Below are 25,986 nucleotides of genomic sequence, written 5' to 3' on the forward strand. Positions count from 1 at the left end.
CATGTGCAGTTGCAAACTGTAAGTCTGGCTTTTTTATGGTGGTTTTGGAGCAGTGGCTTCTTCCTGGCTGAGCGGCCTTCAAGATATGTCGATGTAGGACTCGTTTTACTGTGGATATAGATACTTTTGTACCCGTTTCCTCCAGCATCTTCACCTTTGCTGTTGTTCTGGGATTGATTTGCACTTTTCGCACCAAAGTACGTTCAATCTCTAGGAGACAGAACGCTTCTCCTTCCTGAGAGGTATGACGGCTACGTGGTCCCATGGTGTTTACACTTGCATACTATTGTTTGTACAGATGAACATGGTACCTTCAGGTTTTTGGAAGTTGCTTCCAATGATGAACCAGACTTGTGGTTTACAATTTCTTTTCTGAGGTCCTGGCTGATTTCTTTTGATTTTCCCATGATATCAAGCAAAGATGCAGAGTTTGAAAGTAGGCCTTTAAATACATCCACAGGTACACGGCAGGGTAGCCTAGTGGTTAGAGCGTTGGACTAGCGTTGGACTAGTAACCGGAAGGTTGCAAGTTCAAATCCCCGAGCTGACAAGGTACAAATCTGTCGTTCTACCCCTGAACAGGCAGTTAACCCACTGTTCCTAGGCTGTCATGAAAATAAGAATTTGGTAACTGACTTGCCTAGTTAAAGGTTAAAATCAGAAGCTTCTAAAGCCGTGACATAAATTCCCAGGCTGTTTAAAGGCAGTCAACTTAGTGCATGTACATTTCTGACCCACTAGAATTGTGATACAGTGAAATAATCTGTAAACAATTGTTGGAAAAATTACTTGTGTTATGCCCAAAGTAGATATCCTAACTGATTTGCCAAAACGGTTTGTTAACAAGACATTTGTGGAGTGGTTGAAAAAAAACAAGTGTACGTAACCTTCCAACTTCAACTGTAAATACATAGTACACATTCGTATGCTATGCGTCGTCAATGTTATAGAATGTGTCAATTATAACGAAGTCGTGTAACATGCAGCATAGCTTGCAAACAATATTTTGTAAGAATCACTTTAATATTTGAAACAATTGATAGTAATACATGTGTATTTAGATCTGTTAAAGAATGCAAACAAGTTCATCAAAATGACATTTTCTGATGTAATCAATCAGTTTACAGTCAGTACACTCAACAATTTTATGTTTTTGATGAGGCGCTTATATATATATATTTTTTTTTTGTTGCAAATGTACATCGCTCAATATGCAAATATGTACTACAGCCCACAACTAAGTGGACAAACTGTATGGTCCGGGTCCATTTCTTCAAGACAATCACATGACAACGGTGACTGACCATAGTGACCAGCGCTGATGTTTGGTCTTTTGCCAGGGACAAACATTGCATTTTAGGTTTTTATTTTATTTTCATGAATCAACTTCACAGCAGGGCCACAATCTGGTGAGAGAAATAAGAGTGGAGACAGACCCCACCGCTTGTCTGTGGACACAATGCATAACATAGCCGACTAACCAAGCTGTCGTAGCAGACCATTATTAAGATGAACGATATCAATAACCTTTATAAACATTCCGTGTGTGGAAATCTCCCTGAAACATGCAATAATGTTGGATTAGTTCCAGGTTTTATATTAAAAGGCACATTTCTGGCTCATTATTACTGCCAGGTTACTGATAGCACACAAGAAATGTGGTTGAAATAATAAAGGCCAACTAGGTTTAAAACTTGTGTGAGTATGTCTATGCAAGTTGTGTGTTTGTTGTATTAGGGAATAGAAGGGGTAATGTGGGCTTGGGGGGCAGCGTAACAGTCAGCAGCTGGTTGGTGACGATTCCAATGGCGAGGATGAGCAGCATGATGACCACAGCCAAGCCACGCCGAAGAACCAGATGCCTGACAGACAGAACTACACCCACCGTACTCAGCTCATTGGTCAAAAGGGTCTGGTACGAGCCTATGAGGAGACAGAGGGGAATGGAAAGATTGGGTTAGAAGACAAGGAAATGCAGCTTCATTGTTTCTTTAAGGGCTGGTGTCCATGGTTGACTTTGCACAAGTTAAAGTGTTCCTGTAAATACCCCGAGTCTTATCCAGACAGGGAGCGTTCTCTTTAAGGCTCTGCACTCCTGCCCTCACCAGTGCCTGACAAAAAAAATATATTCAGTATGCATCACTGACAAACAATCCACATGTATTATTGTCAGAAGTATAACATTAGTTCAGTAAAGACGGTAAAACAATTTCAAAACAGGATGAAAAGAACAAAGGTTAGAAGAGGGTCTGCTTACTTCGTAGGTGGTTTGTTTCCAGTTGAGTTTACATATGTAGACAATAAGGAAAATAGAGTGCAGGATGCTACATAGGAAGAACCCGATCCTAAATCCTGAGAGAAATGGGCAATATGACCATGTGAGAAAAGGTTACACTGTACATCACAATGATGGGTTACTGCAGTCTCCAAATGTCTAATGCCTTACCTAATATGCACATTTTGAAGGGAAACATGAGAGACACTGCAATGGGCAGGCCTATAATGTAGTAACCAACCAGGTAGGACACAGCACCAACCATCTGTTTTCCTGCTACCCTTACAACGCCACCCATCAACACCTGTAGAAACACCCAGAAGGCTTTACTTCGCTTCCCAAGGAGGAAAAGGCCCTGTTATATGTGCATACACAGGTAACTGCCAAAATAATAAAAACATTGGGCCACCACGAGCTGCCAAAAGAGCTTCGCGCCTTAGCATAGCTTCTACAAGGGTCTGGAACGCCATTGGAGGGATACGACACCATTATTCCAGGAGAAATTCCATCATTTTAAGTTTTGTTGATGGTGTAAAATGCTGTCACAGGCGCCGCTCCAGAATCTTCCATAAGTGTTCAATTGGGTTGAGATCTGGTGATTGAGACAGCCATGGCATATGGATTACATCATTTTCATGCTCATCAAACCATTCAGTGATCACTTGTGCCCTGTGGATAGGGGGAATTGACATTTTGTCCACTCCCATCAGGATAGAAATTATTCACCATAGGTCGAAGGTGATCACTCAGAATGGCTGTGTAATTATTGGCATTCACCTTGAGGGGTTGAGTGGACCTACTCAAGGGTTTCCTTTATTTTGGCAATTACCTTTAGATTTGTCTAACCATTAAAAAAAAAAAATAGGGGGGTTGTGGGGTAACACATGACGAGAGATGAAGGGGTTTCAAAGCTCAATGATCATGTGCACAACATGATGAGTCCTCTGAATCACTGAGGTTATTAGACCAGTTATTTTCTAGGCTGTAGTTGATTGCATCAATATACTGTACACCTCAAGCCTATCCACCACGACATGCAATGGGAGGTGATAATTGTGGATTTACATCCTAATTGGAATAATGATTCAGTCACCAACCAAGCAAGTCAATGAGTGTAAAGATGTACAATTGGCTTATAGCTGAAGCAGTGCTGCCCTCACCGCTATGGCATCGAATACATGGAAGGCATACAACAGTAAAAGCGGAGCTGCCTTTTTAATAACATCCCTGAGAGAGAGAGAGAGAGAGAGAGAGAGAGAGAGAGAGGGGGACGGTTAGTGAATAAGAATACCCAGATCCCATTACACACATTTATCAATGCACAGTAACATAGCCACAGCTGAAGACCTTGCAGGACTAAGTCATCCGTCATTGGCCCAGCGGCAGCCCCCAGCTCTACTCACTGGTCCTGGGTGAAGATGTATCCTAGCACGTCTTTAGTCAACCCAAGGATAATGGCAATGACGAGGGAAACTGTGACTGGGACAGAGCACAAGTAGCAAACAGGCTCATTTAGAAAATAAAAAGTTTATGGCTGGGATGTTTAGTTGAACTTTTACACCAGCTGGTTAGAATATAGCATCAAGGGCAAGACGAACACCAAATCTGACAAACTACCTAACAATTGCGATTCAGCTGACAATGAAGTTACAACAAGAAGAGGGTGTCCGAGTTAAAGAAGTTACTAATCAGGCAAAAGATTATCAAACTATCCTTGTTTAACTGAAAATGTGTGAGGTGGCTAATTGCCGTTGGCCTTAGTTATCGTTAGTTAGTAGAAGTTTGTGTGTAGCCAGGGAGCAGGGGTGGGCTCTTACATGCACAGACGAAAGAGACCTTGCCAGACAGTTTGGCCTGCTCTGTGTTCCCAGCACCCAGAGCATTCCCCATCCGCACATTGGCAGCAACAGCAAACCCTAGAGGAAACTTGTGAGAAAGAGAGATTTTTTAAAATGATTTAATTCATACAACTCTCAACCAGTTGTAAATGTAAATAAGTTGACATGATAGCAAGAAAGTGGCAATAAATGAGGCCTTTTTTCTACTTCCCCAGTCAGATTAAAATTGTGGATAGCATTTTTAATGTCTCTGCTTGCTATTTGAAAGAAGTTGCCAACTAGAGCTAGCGCAATGACTGGAAATGTATGGGTATCCGCTAGCATATACACAGACTTCCATGTATTGGCTCGCAAAACTACCTCGAACTCACATCATACACAGATATAAAAATGGTATCCACTAGTTCATCCAACTCTGGTGAGTAGAGAAAGGGCCTCATTGCCAGAATCCCGAAGTATCCGTTTAAAAAAGGTGCAGTCCGAGATCTTAAGCACTTACGAATTCGTAACATATCATACGAAATGGATGATGTCGAACACCATTCTTCAGGGACCCGTTTTGGTTAATGAGCACTACTTTCAAAACTACTGGCTGAAATTACGGAGCATCCCTTTAAGTTTACCATAAATGTGATGCTGGACACCTGGTAGAGGGCTGACATAGCTCCCAGCTCAGCTTCACCGATAAAACCTGGAGAAATCTGAATGTGAGGAATTGTCAACATAACTAGTATATTTTCAATATGCTAAAAGTTGAAAGTGAAATACAGGAAACACTCACAAAAAACTTAAATGCATTTGAAGCACTAATATACTTTACCGGTTTATGCCGACAAGGGTTGACCACTTTAATCTTTAAATAAACAGTCATCTTAAAAAGTAACTGTCCAGTGTTTCCAGACTATGAAATATGACCAATAATTACAATGTGCGTGAAATAAATAAAAAAAATGGAAGGAAAACTAAGTATGGTGTGGGCGTATACCAGTCAATCGAAATATTAAATGAGAGTAGACCCTGATTTGCAAGCTCATTCTCCTCAGCAGTTTGACATTTTAGGTTTCAAAAATGCTTTCTATTTCCTCAATCTGTTTGAGACAAGTTTTTGAAGTGTTCCCTCTTCATGCTTTGTCCACAAATACGATTATAGGACAAGTCAACAACATTATTTGGGTTAACAGAAAATTAACTTTAAAAGTATGATTCACTGGACAGTTAATTGAATACTTTGAGCATAACTAAATGTTGCTGTGACTAGTTCTGTGAAAATTCCTGTTTGTTTCTCTCCCTCCCTTTTAGGTGCGTGCATATAAAAACATACACACATAGTTCCCTTCGGAAAGTATTCAGACCCCTTGACGTTTTCCATATTTTGTACATTACAGCCTTATTATAAAATTGATTAAATAAAACAATTCTCAGCAATCTACACATAATACCGCATAATGACAAGGTGAAAACAAGTTTAGAACATTTTGCAAATGTATTAAAAATAAAACAAAAATACATTATTTACAAGTATTCAGACCCTTTGCTACGAGACTCAATTGAGCTCCTGTTTCCGTTGATCATCCGTGAGATGTTTCTACAATTTGGTAGGAGTCCTGTGGTACATTGAATTGATTGGACATGATTTGGAAAGGCACACACACACACAGCTGTCTATATAAAAAGGTCCCACAATTGACAGTGTATGTCAGAGCAAAAACCAAGCCACGAGGTCGAAGGAATGTCCGTAGAACTCCTAGACAGGATTGTGTCGAGGCAAAGATCTTGGGAAGGGTACCAAAAAACATTCTGCAGCATTGAAGATCCAAAGAACACAGTGGCATCCATCATTCTTCAATGGAAGAAGTTTGGAACCACCAACACTCTTCCTAGAGCTGAGCAATCAGGGGAGAAAGGCCTTGGTCAGGCAGGTGACCAAGAACCCGATGGCAATCTGACAGAGCTCCAGAGTTCCTCTGTGGAGATGGGTGAACCTTCCAGAAGGACAGCCATCTCTGCAGCCCTCCACCAATTAGGTCTTTATGGTGAGTGGCCAGACAGAAGCCCCTTAGTAAGAGACATGACAGCCCGCTATGAGTTTGTCAAAAGGCACCTAAGGGACTCTCAGACCATGAGAAACAAGATTCTCTGCTCTGATGAAACTCTTTGGCCTGAATGTCAAGCGTCCTGTCTGGAGGAAACTTGGCACCATCCCTACGGTGAAATATGGTGGTGGCAGCATCATGTTTTGGGGATGTTTTTCAGCGGCAGGGACTGAGAGACTAGTCAGGATCAAGGCAAAGATGAACAGAGCAAAGTACAGAGAGATCCTTGATGAAAACCTGCTCTAGAGCACTCAGGTCCGCAGACTTGGGGCAAACGTTCAACTTCCAACAGGACAATGATGCTAAGCACAGTCAAGACAACGCAGGAGTGGCTTCGGAACAAGTCTCTGAATGTCCTTAAGTGGCCCAGCACAGAGCCCGGACTTGAATCCGATCAAACATCTGTGGAGAGACCTGACAATAGCTGTGCAGCAACGCTCCCCATCCAACCAGACAGAGCTTGAGAGGATCTGCAGAGAAGAATGTGAGAAACAGGTGTGCCAAGCTTGTAGCGTCATACCCAAGAAGACGAGGCTGTAATCGCTGTCAAAGGTGCTTCAACAAAGTACTGATTAAAGGGTCTGAATACTTAAATATAATATTCAAGTTCATTTTATAAATGAACAAACATTTCTAAAAACCTGTTTTCTTTTGTCATTATGGGGGATTGTGTGTAAATTGATGAGGGGAAAAAACCCATTTAAATCGATTTTAGACTAAGGCTGTAACATAACCAAATGAGGAAAAAGTCAAGTGGTCTGAATACTTTCCAAAGGCACTGTGTGTGTATATACACACACACATTAAAGTGTTAAATAAATCAAAATATATTTTATATTTGAGATTCTCCAAATAGCCACCCTTTCCCTTGACAGCTTTGCACACTCTTGGCATTCTCTCAACCAGCTTCACCTGGAATGCTGTTCCAACTGTCTTGAAGGAGTTCCTACATATGCTGCGCACTCGTTGGCTGCTTTTCCTTCACTCTCCGGTCAGACTCATCCCAAACCATGTCAATTGGGTTGAGGTCAGGGGATTGTGGAGACCAGATCATTTGATGCAGCACTCCATCACTCTCCTTCTTGGTCAAATAGCCCTTACACAGCCTGGAGGTGTGTTGGGTCATTGTCCTGTTGAAAATCAAATGCTAGTCCCACTAAGCGCAAACCAGATGGGATGGTGTATTGCTGCAGAATGCTATGGTAGCCATGCTGGTTAAGTGTGCCTTGAAATCTAAATAAAGTCACAGACAGTTAAGAGTAGCTACTTTGAAGAACCTTGAATATCATTTATTTGTTTAACACTTTTTTGGTTACTACATGATTCCATGTTTTATTTAATTGTTTTGATGTCTTCACTACTATTCTACAATGTAGAAAATAGTACAAAAAACCCAACCTGGAATGAATAGGTGTGCTGTGTATGCATATATTTTTTTAACAAAACATGGTAGTTCTGAAGGTAAATGCCCTAATGTGACCCCTGACCTGCCATGAATACTCCAATCTCATAGGTCCACCACTCCAGACACATCATGAGCATGCTGGGAACAGCCAGGTAGAGGAAAGGCCCCCACTCTTGCAGGCAGTCACGTGACCAGCCTGGGGGTCAAAGGGACAGGGTACGGTGACATTTAGTTGACAGCAGGGTAAACAAACACTGGTTTACACATTACGATTTGGACTGCCTGTCATCAGATTGGCACATCAATATTAAAATATCAGCCACTGTCAATTAAGTATCGTAATTGTACACACATGGTTTGGGGGGTGTTAAACAGTTCTTGTAATCATGAAAATTCCAAGTGACCAAGAGAAAATACATTTTAATCATTTCTATTCACAAGTACACTTAGTGGGGCAAAAAAGTGTTTAGTCAGCCACCAATTGTGCAAGTTCTCCCACTTAAGTTAAAAAGACAAGGCCTGTAATTTTCGTCATAGGTACACTTCAACTATGACAGACAAAATAAGAAAAAGAAATTCCAGAAAATCACATTGTAGGATTTTTAATTAATTTATTTGCAAATTATGGTGGAAAATATGTATTTGGTCACCTACAAACAAGCAAGATTTCTGGCTCTCACAAACCTGTAACTTCTTCTTTAAGAGGCTACTCTGTCCTCCACTCGTTACCTGTATTAGGGGCGGCAGCGTAGCCTAGTGGTTAGAGTGTTGGACTAGTAACCGGAAGGTTGCATGTTCAAACCCCCGAGCTGACAAGGTACAAATCTGTCGTTCTGCCCCTGAACAGGCAGTTAACCCACTGTTCCTAGGCAGTCATTGAAAATAAGAATTTGTTCTTAACTGACTTGCCTAGTTAAATAAAGATAAAATAAAATTAATGGCATCTGTTTGAACTTGTTATCAGTATAAAAGACACCTGTCACACTCCAAACTCCACTATGGCCAAGACCAAAGAGCTGTCAAAGGACACCAGAAACAAAATTTTAGACCTGCACCAGGCTGGGAAGACTGAATCTGCAATAGGTAAGCAGCTTGGTTTGAAGAAATCAACTGTGGGAGCAATTATTAGGAAATGGAAGACATATAAGACCACGGATAATCTCCCTCGGTCTGGGGCTCCACGCAAGTTCTCACCCCGTGGGGTCAAAATGATAACAAGAACGGTGAGCAAAAATCCCAGAACCACACAGGGGGACCTAGTGAATGACCTGCAGAGAGCTGGGACCAAAGTAACAAAGCCGAAAATTACAGGCCTTGTCTCAGCAAGAGCATTGAAGATGAAACGTAGCTGGGTCTTTCAGCATGACAATGATCCCAAACACACCGCCCAGGCAAGGAAGGAGTGGCTTCGTAAGAAGCATTTTAAGGTCCTGGAGTGGCCTAGCCAGTCTCCAGATCTCAACCCCATATAAAATCTTTGGAGGGAGTTGAAAGTCTGTTGCCCAGCAACAGCCCCAAAACATCACTGCTCTAGAGGAGATATGCATGGAGGAATGGGCCAAAATACCAGCAACAGTTTGAAAACCTTGTGAAGACGTTTGACCTCTGTCATTGCCAACAAAGGGTATATAACAAAGTATTGAGATAAATAAGTATTTGGTCAATAACAAAAGTTTTCCACCATAATTTGCAAATAAATTCATTAAAAATCCTACAATGTGATTTTCTGGAGTTTTTTTTCTCATTTTGTCTGTCATAGTTGAAGTGTACCTATGATGAAAATTACAGGCCTCATCTTTTTAAGTGTGAGAACTTGCACAATTGGTGGCTGACTAAATACTTTTTTGCCCCACTGTATATATCACTCGCTTCAGCAATCAGCAATGTCTGACTACAGTTGGTTAGATGGTTCCCCATCTATATGACATGATCTAAAACTAACCACATCAATATCAACCTTGTCCCCTGGCTATTGTGCAAAGCAATATATTGACTTTCATCACATCAATACAAACTGAATACAGAGGTCAGGGACTCACCGTCCCAGGTGGCTTTGTGCAGCCCTCTCCATAGGATGTACACATAGATGACTATAGCCAAGGTGTACTGGGAGATGGTGTTAGCAGCTGCAGAGCCCCTGTGATGGAGAGGATGAAAGTTGAGGGGTGACCGCCATCTCTCATGGTTTTGTTGATATGGCTGTATGACAACGTTGTTGTTTCTAAATGTAACTCACGCCACACCCATGTTGAGTTGATAGAGGAAGGTGTAGTTAGTGATCACATTTAGAAGGTTCCCCACCACTCCAGTTATCACCTGGGGCCATATGATACCCTGTCGGAAAAATACAGTCTCAACGGCAGGACAACATTGTTCTTACAATGTCACAGTGGGCGTTGGAACAGAGGGGTATTCTACAAAGTATAATCAATCAGTTAGCCAGATAACTTATAAAACAGTTCATTTTCTGGATCATTAAGAAAGCCAAACAGATACTTGGTTTTGGTTGTTGAGTCAGTAGGCACGTTTCCATTGACCCAGGTTTATTCCACAAAAGAAATGGAACAAAAAAAGATTTGCGACATGTGTAATGGAATGTCAGATATAGAATAAACTTTCTTTTTTGCAACAACTGGAAACAGTGTTATTTGAATTAATGATTGCTGAATAGTTCTGAAGGAATGTGGGGGAACATGAGGTCACCACATTTAATTCTAAATGCCTACCGCTTGCTAAATACATTTTTTTTCCATAAAGATTGTCCTGACTTTCAAGAATGCCTGAATTGCTTTGCCTTGCTGGCAAGTTTCACCATACAATTATTTCAGATCTACGGGAATTTCGCAATAGCACAGACTGTGGCGATACGTCGGCACATAAGAATATGGCACATTTTTGTTAATTATTGCATTCTATCCATGCTGGCTTTCGCAGGATACCCGAGACATGAAACAGATAGGTTGGAACGCGCAATTTGCCCAAATGGATAATGGAAACACTAACTACTACAAGATTTTTAATTTTTTTGTGTGCGTGTGTGCGACATTACGTCCAGCTGTTTTTAAATCAACACAAGCTAGTGCAAAACAAACAAAACCTAGCAGGCAATCTATTTTCTATGCAAACTTTCTAAATGTCGACAAAATAAATTAAATAAGCACTGGACAATGTTAACAGATAGAGACCATGCCCATTTCAAGCTTATCTTACTAAAAACAAAAAAGTTATTTCAGAATAATATAAGTTAACTGGCCAACTCCTTAACAAATGGATCACTAGTCACTTTAAACAATGCCACCCTAAATAATGCTTACATATCTTACATTACTCATATCACATGTATTTCATACCATCTACTGCACCTTGCCTATGCCGCTCTGCCATCGCTCATCCATATACTTAGATGTACATATTCTCATTCACCCCTTTAGATGTGTGTATTAGATAGTTGTTGGGAATTGTTATTCTCTACACTCGCATTAACATCTGCTAACCATGTATGTGACCAATCAAATTTGATTTGGTTCTGCTTTGTAGTATACCCATCAGATCTCATAAGCTCAGAGGGTGGGCACACGGTGTTCCCATTTCATTTCCCCCTCAAAAGGATGTCAAATAACCGGAACATTTCAAATAGACGTCATGTAATCCAAAACAAGTAAGGAATACTTCCGCTCGCGAGTGCATCAAGTACAACGCATTTTGGTGCCATTCATTTTAACTTAATATAAAATCGCTGTCAATTGTTGTGAGTAATACACACAAGCATATATACTAGACAATGAGGATGGAATGGGAAAACGGTGGCCTAACCTCGCCCACTGATTGGCCTGTTGGGTCCCAGTCGCAACCACAATGACAAACAAGTTCTATTGAAATGCATACAGCACCTGGTTTTGAAGGTATCTTCCTTGCAGCTGATACATGAAACATGCCTGTGGAGACACTGCAGCCATGAGATGCAGGTCTTAAATCAGTAGGATGAGCCGACACTTTGTAGAATTCTGTCAGAACTACGGGCTTTGTTAACTCACTGGCAGAGCAGGCATGAAGATCCTCACATAGAGTTGAGTAAGCCTGAGGGACACACACAAAATAAATACCATCTAATGAACATGCAGGAGCAAACCGTCATCTCAGTGTTTCCCCTATATTCATTTAGCAGCGGTGTCGCCAAAAAATATTTAAGAAAAATAATATATACACATATGAATAGAATGTTTGGGATTGCAAAACATGTTCAGTGTAAACTTAAACCAGATAAAATACTGTATGTTGATAACATAAAATGGCGCTACATACAGTATTTACAGTTGAAGTGGAAGTTTACTTCCACTTAGATTGGAGTCATTAACTTTTTTCAACCACTCCACAAATTTCTTGTCAACAAACTATAGTTTGTTTGTGCAAGTACTTTGTGCATGACACATGAAATTTTTCCAACAATTGTTTACAGACAGATTATTTCACTTAATCACAATTCCAGTGGGTCAGAAGTTTACATGCACTAAGTTGACTAAGCTGTTTAAGCTTGGAAAATTCCACAAAATGATGTCATGGCTTTTGAAGCTTCTGATTGACTCATGATGTCAATTAGCCTATTGGATGTGTACCTGTGGATGTATTTCAAGGCCTACCTTCAAACGCAGTGCCTCTTTGCTTGACATCATGGGAAAATCAAAAGAAAATCGTCCCCAAGACCTAAAAAAAAAAAAAAAAATTGTAGACCTCCACAAGTCTGGTTTATCCTTGGGAGCAATTTCCAAACACCTGAAGGTACCATGTTCATCTGTACAAACAATAGTACGCAAGTATAAACACCATGGGACCACGCAGCAGTCATACCACTGAGGAAGGAGACGCATTCTGTCTCCTAGAGATGAACGTACTGTGGTGTGAAAAGTGCAAATCAATCCCAGAACAGCAAAGGACCTTGTGAAGATGCTGGAGGAAATGGGTACAAAAGTATCTATATCCATAGTAAAGCGAGTCCTATATCGACATAACCTGAAAGGCCACTCAGCAAGGAAGAAGCCACTGCTCCAAAACCACCATAAAAAAAACAGACTAAGGTTTGTCCACTGGTCTGATGAAACAGAAATAGAATTGTTTGGCCATAGTAATGTTGATGAAAATGAAAAATTTGTGGGCAGAACTGAAAAAGCGTGTGCGAGCAAAGAGGCCTACAAACCTGACTCAGTTACACCAGCTCTGTCAGGAGGAATTGGCCAACATTCACCCAACTTATTGTGGGAAGCTTGTGAAAGGCTACCCATAACATTTGACCCAAGTTAAACAATTTAAAGGCAATGCCACCATATACTAATTGAGTGCATGTAAACTTCTGACCCACTGGGAATGTGATGAAAGAAATAAAAGCTGAAATCATTTTCTCTGCTATTATTCTGACATTTCACATTCTTAAAATAAAGTGGTGATCCTAACTGACCTAAGACTGGGATTTTTAATTTTTTTACTAGGATTAAATGTTAGGAATTGTGAAAAACGGAGTTTAAATGTTTTTGGATAAGGTGTATGTAAACTTTCCACTTCAACTGTATAAGATCATATTTGACAAATAACAACCAAAATGAAAACTAGACAGAATAAAAAATTCCATAAATGGCATGGGACCCCCACTGATTTTGTAATAACATTTTAGTCACTCAGAGCATAAAAATATGGCATAAGCCATGGCAAAATGTGTAGAAGTGTAAGAAATTAGCTTTAAAACTGAAATTGTTTTATCTCAGCCCCTTGACAAAATGTGTAGGGTTGCAGGAAATCAGGAAAATATTGGCGTGAGAGGATCAAAATGACAGCAGGTCGACTTCCGACCGACTGAGCTACAAAATCACCTTGCATCCTAAATAACGACTCATTACTGGTAGATCAGTCAGTCACAATTCACCTATGATACATTGCTGTTAAAACTAGAGGTCGACTGATTATGATTTTTCAACGCCGATACCGATTATTGAAGGCCCAAAAAAAGCCGATACCGATTATTGGAGGACCAAAAAAAGGTGATACCGATTAAAATCGGCCGATTTTTATTTATTGATTTGTAATAATGACAATTACAACAATACTGAATGAACACTTATTTTAATACAGAAATAAAAATCCATTTAGCCTCAAATAAATAATGAAACATGTTCAACTTGGTTTAAATAATGCAATAACAAAGTGTTGGAGAAGTAAAAGTGCAATATGTGCCATGTAAAAAAGCTAACGTTGTAGTTCCTTGCTCAGAACATGAGAACATATGAAAGTTAGTGGTTCCTTTTAACATGAGATTTCAATATGCCAAGGTAAGAGGTTTTAGTTATTATAGGAATTATAGGACTATTTATCTCTATACCATTTGTATTTCATTAACCTTTGACTATTGGATGTTCTTATAGGCACTATAGTATTGCCAGTGTAACGGTATAGCTTCCATCCCTCTCCTCGCCCCTACCTGGGCTCGAACCAGGAACACATCGACAGCCACACTCGAAGCAGCGTTACCCATCGCTCCACAAAAGCCGCAGTCCTTGCAGAGCAAGGGGAATAACTACTCCAAGTCTCAGAGCGAGTGACGTTTGAAACACTATTAGCGCACACCGAGCTAACTAGCTAGCCATTTCACATCGGTTACACCAGCCATTAGGCTGATAGGCTTGAAGTCATAAACAGCACTGTGCTTGCGAAGAGCTGCTGGCAAAAGGCACGAAAGTGCTGTTTGAATGAATGCTTATGAGCCTGCTGCTGCCTGCCATCGCTCAGTCAGACTGCTCTATCAAATCAGACTTAATTATAACACACAGAAATACGAGCCTTTGGTCATTAATATGGTCGAATCCGGAAACATTTAGAAAACAGAACATTTATTATTTCAGTGAAATACGGAACCGTTCTGTATTTTATCTAACGGGTGGCATCCCTAAGTCTAAATATTCTTGTTACATTGTACAACCTTCAATGCTATGTCATAATTACGTACAATTCTGGCAAATTAGTTCGCAATGAGCCAGGCGGCCCAAACTGTTGCATATTCCCTGACTCTGCTTGCAATGAACGCAAGAGAAATGACACAATTTCACCTGGTTAATATTGCCTGCTAACCTGGATTTATTTTAGCTAAATATGCAGGTTTAAAAATATATACTTCTGTGTATTGATTTTAATAAAGGCATTGGTGTTAATGGTTAGGTACAGTCGTCCAACGATGCGCTTTTGTTAAATCATTCCCCAGCGTTGCATCGATTATATGCAACACAGGACACGCTAGATAAACTAGTAATATCATCAACCATGTGTAGTTAGAACTAGTGATTATGATTGATTGATTGTTTTTTATAAGATAAGTTTAATGCTAGCTAGCAACTTACCTTCTACCGCATTCGCGTAACAAGCAGGCTCCTCGTGGAGTGCAATGAGAGGCAGGGGGTTAGAGCGTTGGATCCCCCGAGCTGATAAGGTGAAAATCTGTCGTTCTGCCCCTGAACAAGGCAGTTAACCCACCGTTCCTAGGCAGTCATTGAAAATAAGAATGTGTTCTTAACTGACTTGCCTAGTTAAATAAAAAAGGTATTAAAAAATTAAAAATCGGCAACCAAAAATACAGATTTCCAATTGTTATGAAAACTTGAAATTGGCCCTAATTAAAATCGGCCATTCCGATTAATCGGTCGACCTCTAGTTAAAACCCTCTCAAACACGGTCTTTGTCTCTGCAACCACAACATTAAACATGGAGAAACCGGACACATGCTCGCCAAAGAACTTGACAGTAAACTAGTAAATGCAATTAAGTTAACCAAAAGTTCTTTATCATGAGTGTTATGCCGTTTGTGAGCTCTCCAAACAAACTTTCCACTTGGAGAATGGTATGAATGTATATTATATACATTGAGCATCTTCTGCGAATTGAACAAAATACATTGGCAACTTTTTTTTGTGGCGCGGGTCCCTTGACTTCCATGAATATACACCACTGCTCGGGCATTATCAATTCAATGTCAGTCAATGTCAGAATGAAAACCTCACACACCCCATGATCGGGCAGGCCCCTGTAGGAACAGCAGGAAAGATTTCATCCAATATGGTGTCCTCACCAGGGCCCAACTAGTAAACTTAACCCACCCTAATAAATAAAGTTACAGGTGGAGTAGTATCACATTATTAACTTACCCTATCACAAAGATTAGAAGCGTTTTACCCCCTGCTTTTTATGGGAACCCAAAGGAGTCATACCAACTGTGCTGACACAGCATATCTTGTGCTTCACGGAGACACCATCAACATACAGCTGGCTGGTTATACCCTGACCGGCAGGATAGAACAGCGGCGTCTGGTAAGAAGATGTATTTTTGTAAATAATAGCTGGTGCACGATATCTAAGGAAGTATCGAGCTATTGCTCGCCTGAGGTAGAGTATCTCATGATAAGCTGTAGACCACACAATCTACCTAGAGAGTGTTCATGTGTATTTTTCATAGCTGTATACATACCACCACAGTCAGAGGCTGGCACCAAGACAGCATTGAATGAGCTGTATTCCACCATAAGCAAACAAGAAAACACTCACCCAGTAGCCGGGGACTTTAAATCAAATCAAATTTATTTATATAGCCCTTCGTACATCAGCTGATATCTCAAAGTGCTGTACAGAAACCCAGCCTAAAACCCCAAACAGCAAGCAATGCAGGTGTAGAAGCACTTTAATGCAGGGAAACTTAAATCTGTTTTGCCAAATTTCTATCAGCATGTCAAATGTGCAACCAGAGGGAAAACTCTGGACCACCTTTACTCCACACACAGAGACACATACAAAGCTCTCCATTGCCCTCCATTTGGCAAATCTGACCATAATTCTATCCACCGGATTCCTGCTTACAAACAAAAATTAAAGCAGGAAGCACCAGTGACCTCTATATTCCAGATAAATAAAGAAGTGGTCAGATGAAGCAGATGCTAAGCAACAGGACTGTTTTGCTAGCACAGACTGGAATATGTTCTGGGATTCCTCCAATGGCATTGAGGAGTACACCACATCAGTCATTGGCTTCATCAATAACGTTGTCCCCACAGTGACCGTACGTACATATGTGACAGGTTAAAGGACATATTCATAGCCTGTTATACATTGAAAAGTATGAGTAAGTTCATAGTATGTGAGGATCTTAAAACATCTAAGGTTAAAATATGCATTCAGTATTAGTTGATAGAGATTGATAACATTCATATAATTGTGTTAAAGTTCAAATCTGTCAAAGGGTACGAATTGTGAGAGTAATGTGTAAACGTTATATTGATTACTTTATTTTGTGGTGCCTAAAAGTGTTAATCTGTGATCTACGAAATGCTTTTAATCTATGAGCCGGAGATCGATTGCTCTGGTCTCCACCCATATTCCTGGGGAAATTCGCGGTCTTTTTCTCATTGAACTAAATGTTGACTTGAGAATACAACACCGTATCACTCTCGTGATTATTTCTCCCCTGTTTTCAGGTACTTTATTGATGATAAAAATAGTAATTTAAATGTTATAACTAGCGAACATGTCAAGAGTGTTTAAGGTGTGTTTTAGTAACGTCTTGAGGAAGTTCGAGTTAAGGTTGAAGAGAGTAATATTAGCCCTGCTCGGTTGAAGTGAAGGATAGCATCGTACTGAGAGTAGCTGCCATTTTATGTCGATTGTGAATGAACGTGCGTGTTGTTAATAAGATATGTTGCTGTGTTATTTGTATAATGGGTTTTCTGTTATGTAATGTGTTACTTTTGTGAAATGATTGAACTAAATGTTGACTTGAGAATACAACACCGTATCACTCTCGTGATTATTTCTCCCCTGTTTTCAGGGGCGTAACACATACCCCAACCAGAAGCCATGGATGACAGGCAACATTCGCACTGAGCTAAAGGCTAGAGCTGCCACTTCCAAGGAGGGGGACTAACCTGGAAGCTTATAAGAAATCCTACTATGCCCTCTGATGAACCATCAAAAAGGCAAAGCATCAATACAGGACTAAGCTTGAATTGTACTACACCAGCTTTGACGCTCGTCGGATGTGGCAGGGCTTGCAAACCATTACAGACTACAAAGGGAAGCACAGCCGAGAGCTGCCCAGTGACACGAGCCTACCAGGCGAGCTAAACTATTTCTATGCTCGCTTCGAAGCAAATAACACTGAAACATGCATGAGAGCACCAGCTGTTCCGGAACCCTAGACCCACTCCAATTTGCATACCGCCCCAACAGATCCACAGATAATGCAATCTCTATTGTACTCCACACTGCCCTTTCCCACCTGGACAAAAGGAACACCTATGTGAGAATGCTATTAATTGACTCCAGCTCAGCATTCAATGCCATAGTGTCTCAAAGCTCATCAATAAGCTAAGGACCCTGGGACTAAACACCTCCCTCTGCAACTGGATCCTGGACTTCCTGATGAGCCGCCCCCAGGTATTAAGGGTAGGTAACAACACATCCGCTACGCTGATCCTCAACAAAGGGGCCCCTCAGGGGTGCGTGCTCAGTCCCCTCCTGTACTCTCCGTTCACTCATGACTGCACGGCCAGACAGGCCTCCAACACCATCATTAAGTTTGCCGATGACAACAGCGGTAGGCCTGATCACTGACAACGACGAGCCAGCCTATAGGGAGGAGGTCAGAGACCTGGCCGTGTGGTGCCAGGACAATAACCTCTCCCTCAACGTGATCAAGAAAAAAGGAGAGGATTGTGGACTAAAGGAAAAAAAGAGGATTGAGCACGCCCCCATTCTCATCGACGAGGCTACAGTGGAGCAGGTTGAGAGCTTCAAGTTCCTTGGTGTCCACATCACCAACAAACTATCATGGTCCAAACACACCAAGACAGTCGTGAAGAGAATGACAAAACCTATTCCCCCCCAGGAGACTGAAAAGATTTGGCATGGGTCCTCAGATCCTCAAAAGGTTCTACAGCTGCACCATCGAGAGCATCCGGACTAGTTGCACCACTGCCTGGTATGGCAACTGCTCGGCCTCCGACAACAACGCACAACAGAGGGTAGTGCGTACGGCCCAGTAAATCACTGGGGCCAAGCTTCCTGCCACCCAGGACCCATACCAGACGGTGTCAGAAGAAGGCCCTAAAAATTGTCAAAGACTCCAGCCACCCTAGTCAGACTTCTCTATGCTACCGCACGACAAGCAGTAGTGGAGCGCCAAGTCTAGGTCCAAGAGGCTTCAAAACAGCTTCTACCCCCAAGCCATAAGACTCCTTAACACCTAATCAAAATGACTACCCAGACTACCGCTGCTACTCTGTTGTCATCTATACATAGTGACTTTAATACCTCTACCTACATGTACATATTACCTCAACTAACCGGTGCCACCGCACATTGACTCTGTACCAGTACCCCCCTGTATAGTCTCACTATTGTTATTTTACTGGTGCTCTTTAATTACTTGTTATTTTTATCACTTATTCTTATCCGTATTTTTTTTTTTAAATTACATTGATGGTTAGGAGCTCGTAAGTAAGCATTTCACGTTGTCTTCGGTACATGTAACAAGTTTGAGCTTAGGGGACTGAGCCCTCTTTAGCCCTCTCGTGGAGTTGGTACGTGTTGTCTAGACCTGTCATCAATCACTCAATTATAAAGAACAAGGCATTAATGGAGGTCAGGTCTGACAGCTTCAGAATGCCCTATATTAAAATGTGATCTCAGGTTCTCCTAATCAATTTTTTTTTTTTTAATGAGCATTCTAAATTCAGCCAGAACCTCGTCCTTATACTAAATGTTTTAATTATAATATCCAGTTTCGTTCCTACTAGAAACTTGACCAAGATATGAGATGTGACTGTGACAGTGACAGTGAGCATGACCTGGAGACCTCTGGGCTCAGCCAGTACCAAATTCTTCTAATTAAAACTGTTTCTCCCATTTCACACCTACTTGGAACATAACCCAGGTATGGGATGTGACATAGTATTTGTTTAATTTTTTTATTTCACCTTTATTTAACCAGGTAGGCAAGTTGAGAACAAGTTCTCATTTACAATTGCGACCTGGCCAAGATAAAGCAAAGCAGTTCGACAGATACAACGACACAGAGTTACACATGGAGTAAAACAAACATACAGTCAATAATACAGTATAAACAAGTCTATATACGATGTGAGCAAATGAGGTGAGAAGGGAGGTAAAGGTAAAAAGAAGGCCATGGTGGCAAAGTAAATACAATATAGCAAATAAAACACTGGAATGGTAGTTTTGCAATGGAAGAATGTGTAAAGTAGAAATAAAAATAATGGGGTGCAAAGGAGCAAAATAAATAAATTAATTAAATACAGTTGGGAAAGAGGTAGTTGTTTGGGCTAAATTATAGGTGGGCTATGTACAGGTGCAGTCATCTGTGAGCTGCTCTGACAGTTGATGCTTAAAGCTAGTGAGGGAGATAAGTGTTTCCAGTTTCAGAAATGTTTGTAGTAGTAGTATGTGATAGTGGGGCTGACCTGGAGACCTCCGGGTTCTGATGGAAGGCCAGTAGGATGGGCTCTGTGTTGATGAGGAGAGCCCAGCAGGGGAAGCAGGACAGGAGCAGGATCAGAATCCCTCTCTGCACGATCACACCCACATACTTCAGATTGTTGCTTCCGAAAATCTACAGTCACACGGCAGAGATGGATTGACAGGATGAAGGTGCTGCTGATCTCAAGGATCATCCCTAATGATATGTTATCATTTTAGGTACAAAGTTAACATATTTGGGGTTAATTCCATTTGAATTACAGTCAATTCAGGAAGCTCCTTTGAAATTCCAATATTCTTAACCCCCCCCAAATTCATCAGTCACCTTACCTGAGAAATCAGTGTGTCGAAGGCTGATGCCAGCCCGGTGCCGATGGATATGCCTGTAATATTGACCACCTGTTGACATAGGGGCGAGACTCTGTCATGAGTTAAGATTACATGCACGCTGGTCAGAAGGCACAGAATTGTTTTATTCGTGAGCTCCTAGCTGTTCACCACACAAGGGACTTTGAGTGATTGCAGGTAAATGGTGATGTTTCTTGTGACTTAGCAAGCCATGGCTATTGGCTACACACCGTTCAGTTCAAAGTAGTCAGAGCTGCGCTTACCGAAGTGGCCAGAGTCACAGCTGCCAGCTCCGTTTTGCCTAAGTGTCCACAGAACACCGTGCTAACAAAACTGATTAGCATGAGCATCAGCATGGAGATGAACTGAGGAAAAAGAGTTGTAATCAATTTATTTATACGCTCCCTGGTTTTTAAATCAAGTCCCAATCACGTTCAACAACAGATACATAATCCGTGTTGTCATTATCAAAAGGAAACGTTGTAAAAGTACTATGGTACTCAATATCAAATAATACCAATTAAAAAACTGTAGCCTAGAAAAAGTATACGAAGTGCATTTTAACACGTTTTTCTAGAAGTATCAAGCTTACCATTGGTAAAGCCAGTTTTAGAATTTCAACCATCTCTTCTATTTCGATTGACATGCATCTCCTTGCTCGACTGAAAGAGCCGCCTTCTGCAGGCACTTTAGATATGGAGCCATAAATGAGTGGATTACCGTTCGAGGCAGGGTCCACTGGGATACATGTTGTAATTTCTTCCATTTCACTACCGCACTGACCACAGCCTATGAAGTGAAAACGTTTAGATAATTTTGCGCAGTTCAAATTATTGTTGCCGTTGGTACCAACAAAAACAGGGGTGCAATCATTTGTCCAAACATTTGCGTTTTGCAACGGAAACAAGTTCCTATTTAAATGCATCTAGGTCCCTCCCATTTTCATCTAGGTCCCTCCCAATACACCCCTATTTTCCCCCAGTTTCATCTGTTCGCTAAGCGTGTGTGTGACATTTTACTGGAGCTACAAACGGTCGGAACATGGTTTGTTCAAAAACAAGACATCATTGTATCTTTGTAGGCCTATGACGAAGGCCGTGCTGCCGAAACGCGCCGGAGTTTTGAAATCGTTGTTCCATTGAACATGCCATTAAAATAAAGGTATTTTAATTATATGAAGATTGCCTTGTTCCTGCTTGTTTTTTTAAATGCTCGAACTCGAAAGAGTAGCAGCGTCGACCAGAAAGGGACATTGGTCTGTTCACACATCCGTAAACCGACCAAACGCGCCAGAAGCCTTAGTTGCTGGCTGAAGCTTGACGAGGGGACTCTCAGGAGAGGTCGATCTCTGAGTTCCAATGTCCACATTAACATATAGTCTACCTGTTGGGCCAAGACTGTCAAGACTGAGTGAGCGATCTGCTGAGTGTGTGTTATGTCAAGACAATTTGCTACAAAAACACTTGTATGCTAAATGAATGAGGATATACTTATGTAGGGCGTTATAACTATGCGTTGAAACTCTTACAATAAAGCCCTACAGGACTCCTGCAAGTCACCGCAATTCCTTCACAATGGCAAACAAATTCTGCAGGAATCCTGTATTACTTTTTCTAGGGGGGTGTTACATTATCTGTTGAATGTTACATTATCACTCAAAGTAAAGATTGAGTGACAGACAGTTCGAAAACAATGGTTTGCTGTCATGATCCTCCTCATCAATCTGGTAAGGAGCATTGACCTTGGCCATTATGAAGCTTTTATCTCTGCTTTGTGTTTTTTATTATTACCTAAATGCTTAACAATTCAGAATGAGTGACGTTAGCTGATGGCGATTATGTCATAGAACAAAACGTATAAGATCTCCTAAGCCTGTGTTTTACCATAGACCTTATTTCCTGAGTTTATCGAAAAACCCTACAAAAACTCCATACATTTTCCCAGCGAACCATGGGCGGAGTTAGTGCCTACAAAAAGACGCCATTGCTATTGCTCTCGATTGTGGAGAAGAAACTTGTGGGCGTGGCGTAGCGTTTGGCCGGAGCAAGGAGTCTGGGTAGCCAGGCAAGGCAGATACCTTAGTGGATTCGGCTATTTCAGACACACCCGTTGCTGACAAGTGTATAAAATTGATCACACTGCCATGCAATCTCCATAGACAAACAGTGGTAGTATAATGGCATTACAGAAGAGCTCAGTAACTTTCAACGTGGCATCGTCATAGGATGCCACCTTTCCAACAAGTCAGTTCGTCACATTTCTGCCCTGCTAGAGCAGTGCTGTTATTGTGAAGTGGAAACGTCTAGGAGCAACAACGGCTCAGCTGCGAAGTGGTAGGCCGCACAAGCTCACAGAATGGGACTGAAGCGCGTAGTGTCCACGGTTACAACACTCACTACCGAGTTCCAAACTGTCTCTGGAAGCAACGTCAGCACAAGAACTGTTCATCAGGAGCTTCATGAAATGGGTTTCCATGGCCGAGCAGCCACAAGCAAGCCTAATTGGCTGGAGTGGTATAAAATTCGCTGCAATTGGACTCTGAAACAGAGTAAACGCGTTCTCTGTAGTGATGAATCACCATTTGTCAGTCCAAAGGACGAATCTGGGTTTGGCGGATGCCAGGAGAATGCTACCTGCCTGAATGCATAGTGACAACTATAATGTTAGGTGGAGGAGGAATAATAGTCTGGGGCTGTTTTTCATGGTTCTGGCTAGGCCCCTTAGTTCCAGAAGGGAAATCTTAACGCTACAGCATACAATTACATTCTAGATGATTCTGTGCTTCCAACTTTGTGGCAACAGTTTGGGGAAGAACCTTTCCTGTTCCAGCATGACAATGCCCTCGTACACAAACCAAGGTCCATACAGAAATGTTTTTTGAGATCAGTGTGGAAGAACTTTACTGGCCTGCACAGAGCCCTGACTTCAACCCCATTTGACACCTTTGGGATGAATTGGAACACCGACTGCGAACCAGGCCTACTTGGCCAACATCAGTAACTGGCTTCACTAATGCTCTTGTGGCTGAATGGAAACAAGTCCCCTCAGAAATCTCCGACATCTGGTGGAAAGCCTTCCCAGAAGAGTGGAGGCTGTTATGGCACGAAAGGGGGGGACAAACTCCATATTAATGCCCATGATTTTGGAATGAGGTGTTCGACAAGCAGGTGTCCACATACTTTTGGCCGTGTAGTGTTCATGGCTGGTGAAAGACAGCTAAGCCTCATCTGCTGCACCGCAGGGACATCTGCTGGACACACAGCTCCTGTACTCCAGTGGGAAACACTTATATGCACTGGCCTCACCTCTACCAGACAGACAGCTGGTGAACAATACTAGGGTAGATATGTCATTTTGTCAACAATGTAATACTTTTAACATAAAACCACAGGAGGTTAGTGGCACCTTAATTGGGGAGGACAGGCTCTTGGTAATGGTTGGAGCAGAATTAATGAAATGGTATCAAATACATCAAACACATGGTTTCCATGTATTTTATGCCATTTCATTCACACCGTTCCAGCCATTTTAATATGTGCCATCCTCCCCTCAGCAACCTCCAGTGCATAAAACAACCTTTGTTCCATTACATACTGTTGTTTTCACCTATCCCGCCTTCAGAGGAGGGAGACCAGTGTAATGATCTGCATGAGGTATTGGGGTCAGTATTTATCAGGAAGTGGAAACAGGTACTGTTTCAGTACTGTAAAACATATTACACCAATACAAGTCTCTGAGAAAATCTTCCACTGGAATGTTGGTGTAACATCTTTCTTTCATTTTCATTTTCTCTCTCAGGCTTTTGAGTTCAGGAAGTTCTAGCCACCCCTATTGCAGAATGACAGACACCTCTTTCTATGTTCCAATCCCGATCTCGAGGGGAAAACACCAGACAGTCCTATCCACTGAACTAAACAGCCACCAGACTATGATCAGCTGAAATTATAAAGTAACAGAAAAGGTTATATGCCTACATGATAGGTACATCTCACAGACATCATTAGGCAACACTCAGCCTTATTAGACAACTAAACAAGATTTACAAACTAGCCAAAAGCATGCCATTAACAACAATTGTATCTTCCACACCCACATTTACCCAAATGGCTAGTTTATTTAAAGACCCTCTTCCGTAATCCTTGTCGTTTGTCCAAGACTTCATCATGATTTAATCTCTGGCTAACACCGGCGGCACCTGCACCTGCATGCCGCCCGAGGGCTTCAGCCTTGTGTCTTCCTCATGTCCTAACTAACTAACTGGATTAATTACTGGAACCCACTGGGCACACCACATCATTTAAACGTGGAATTTGGGTAATTTTTGGTTGAGACGTTGATCAATGAGATTTCAACCTTTATCCGCCCACTTCAAAAAATAAGCCAGAAGTTTCCCAATGCATTATCACTATGCTTTGAACCATCTGAAAAGCACAACCAAATTCCAATCTTTGTTACGCTTTCAACCATTTAAAAGCAAAACAAAGTTCAAATGGGAATACAATGTCAGACATTTTTATATTTATACAATAACGTCATGTGTTATCTCTGTGCTTCATCTAATAGCAGAACCAAATGACCTGGATTGCAGTTGAGATTACATTAAAAGTACATGGTGCAAGTGATCAATGCAGTTCGAGATTCTGTACAGATTAGTATAGCAATTGTGAAGACCTCCACTGACCTGTGGCCTTTCATGCCATCTTGAACATGCACACTTTCTATGATTACATAAGACAAAAATAGTTACAGTAACTTCAAAATGTGGCCATGGATGTGTTACTCATTTTATAATAAATGCTGTTACAGTAGTTTGTAAGATAGCCTTAACTTTAGACTAATTACTGTATTACTAAAGTAATATTGAATTGTTTGGTTGACAAAGCAACCAAGTATCTGGTTATAATAGCTAATATTTGGTTGAGATGGAGACGTGAATCCAACATATTAATTATTAATTTGAAGATTACATTTGATGTCAACCAAATCTTTGAACCCTAGGACTTTATGTATTGTCGATTTTTAGTTGAACGCCTGTTTGAATTGAAACAACAGCTGTTGATGACTTCGCAAAAACTATATAGGCCTGACAAAAATATAAATGCAACATGCAACGATTTCTAAGATTTTACAGAGTTACAGTTCATATAAGGAAATCAGTCAATTTAAATAAATTCATTAGACCCTAATCTATGGATTGCACATGACAGTGAATATAGATATGCACCTCAAATCAAATCAAATATATTTATATAGCCCTTCGTACATCAGCTGATATCTCAAAGTGCTGTACAGAAACCCAGCCTAAAACCCCAAACAGCAAGCAATGCAGGTGTAGAAGCACGGTGGCTAGGAAAAACTCCCTAGAAAGGCCAAAACCTAGGAAGAAACCTAGAGAGGAACCAGGCTATGTGGGGTGGCCAGTCCTCTTCTGGCTGTGCCGGGTGGAGATTATAACAACATGGCCAAGATGTTCAAATGTTCATAAATGACCAGCATGGTCGAATAATAATAAGG

General features: G+C 41.2%; 1 protein-coding gene across 3 annotated transcripts; it reads right to left on the reverse strand.

The window, feature by feature from the left end:
- Window positions 1-1,349: 1,349 nt before the first annotated feature.
- Window positions 1,350-21,384, reverse strand: LOC115109111 (multidrug and toxin extrusion protein 1-like). Of its 3 annotated transcripts, none has more exons than XM_065009629.1 (18): window positions 21,065-21,384; window positions 20,736-20,837; window positions 20,455-20,523; window positions 20,109-20,257; window positions 12,249-12,312; window positions 11,646-11,688; window positions 11,502-11,557; window positions 9,848-9,945; window positions 9,651-9,748; window positions 7,694-7,807; window positions 4,737-4,804; window positions 4,093-4,201; window positions 3,679-3,754; window positions 3,436-3,502; window positions 2,447-2,579; window positions 2,258-2,352; window positions 2,048-2,111; window positions 1,350-1,923 (listed from the first exon to the last, which is right to left on the reverse strand). In XM_065009629.1, exons 1-18 carry the CDS (start codon window positions 21,236-21,238, stop codon window positions 1,709-1,711), a joined length of 1,794 nt encoding a protein of 597 aa, XP_064865701.1. In that variant the 5' UTR covers window positions 21,239-21,384; the 3' UTR covers window positions 1,350-1,708. The 3 variants fall into 3 exon arrangements, with proteins under 3 accessions (XP_064865701.1, XP_064865702.1, XP_029489569.2); XM_065009630.1 differs by having other exon boundaries at window positions 21,193-21,281; XM_029633709.2 differs by lacking the exon at window positions 12,249-12,312 and having other exon boundaries at window positions 11,502-11,546.
- Between the last annotated feature and the right edge of the window lie 4,602 nt (window positions 21,385-25,986).

This window comes from Oncorhynchus nerka, linkage group LG25, assembly GCF_034236695.1.
Source record: "Oncorhynchus nerka isolate Pitt River linkage group LG25, Oner_Uvic_2.0, whole genome shotgun sequence".
Lineage (NCBI taxonomy): Eukaryota > Metazoa > Chordata > Actinopteri > Salmoniformes > Salmonidae > Oncorhynchus > Oncorhynchus nerka.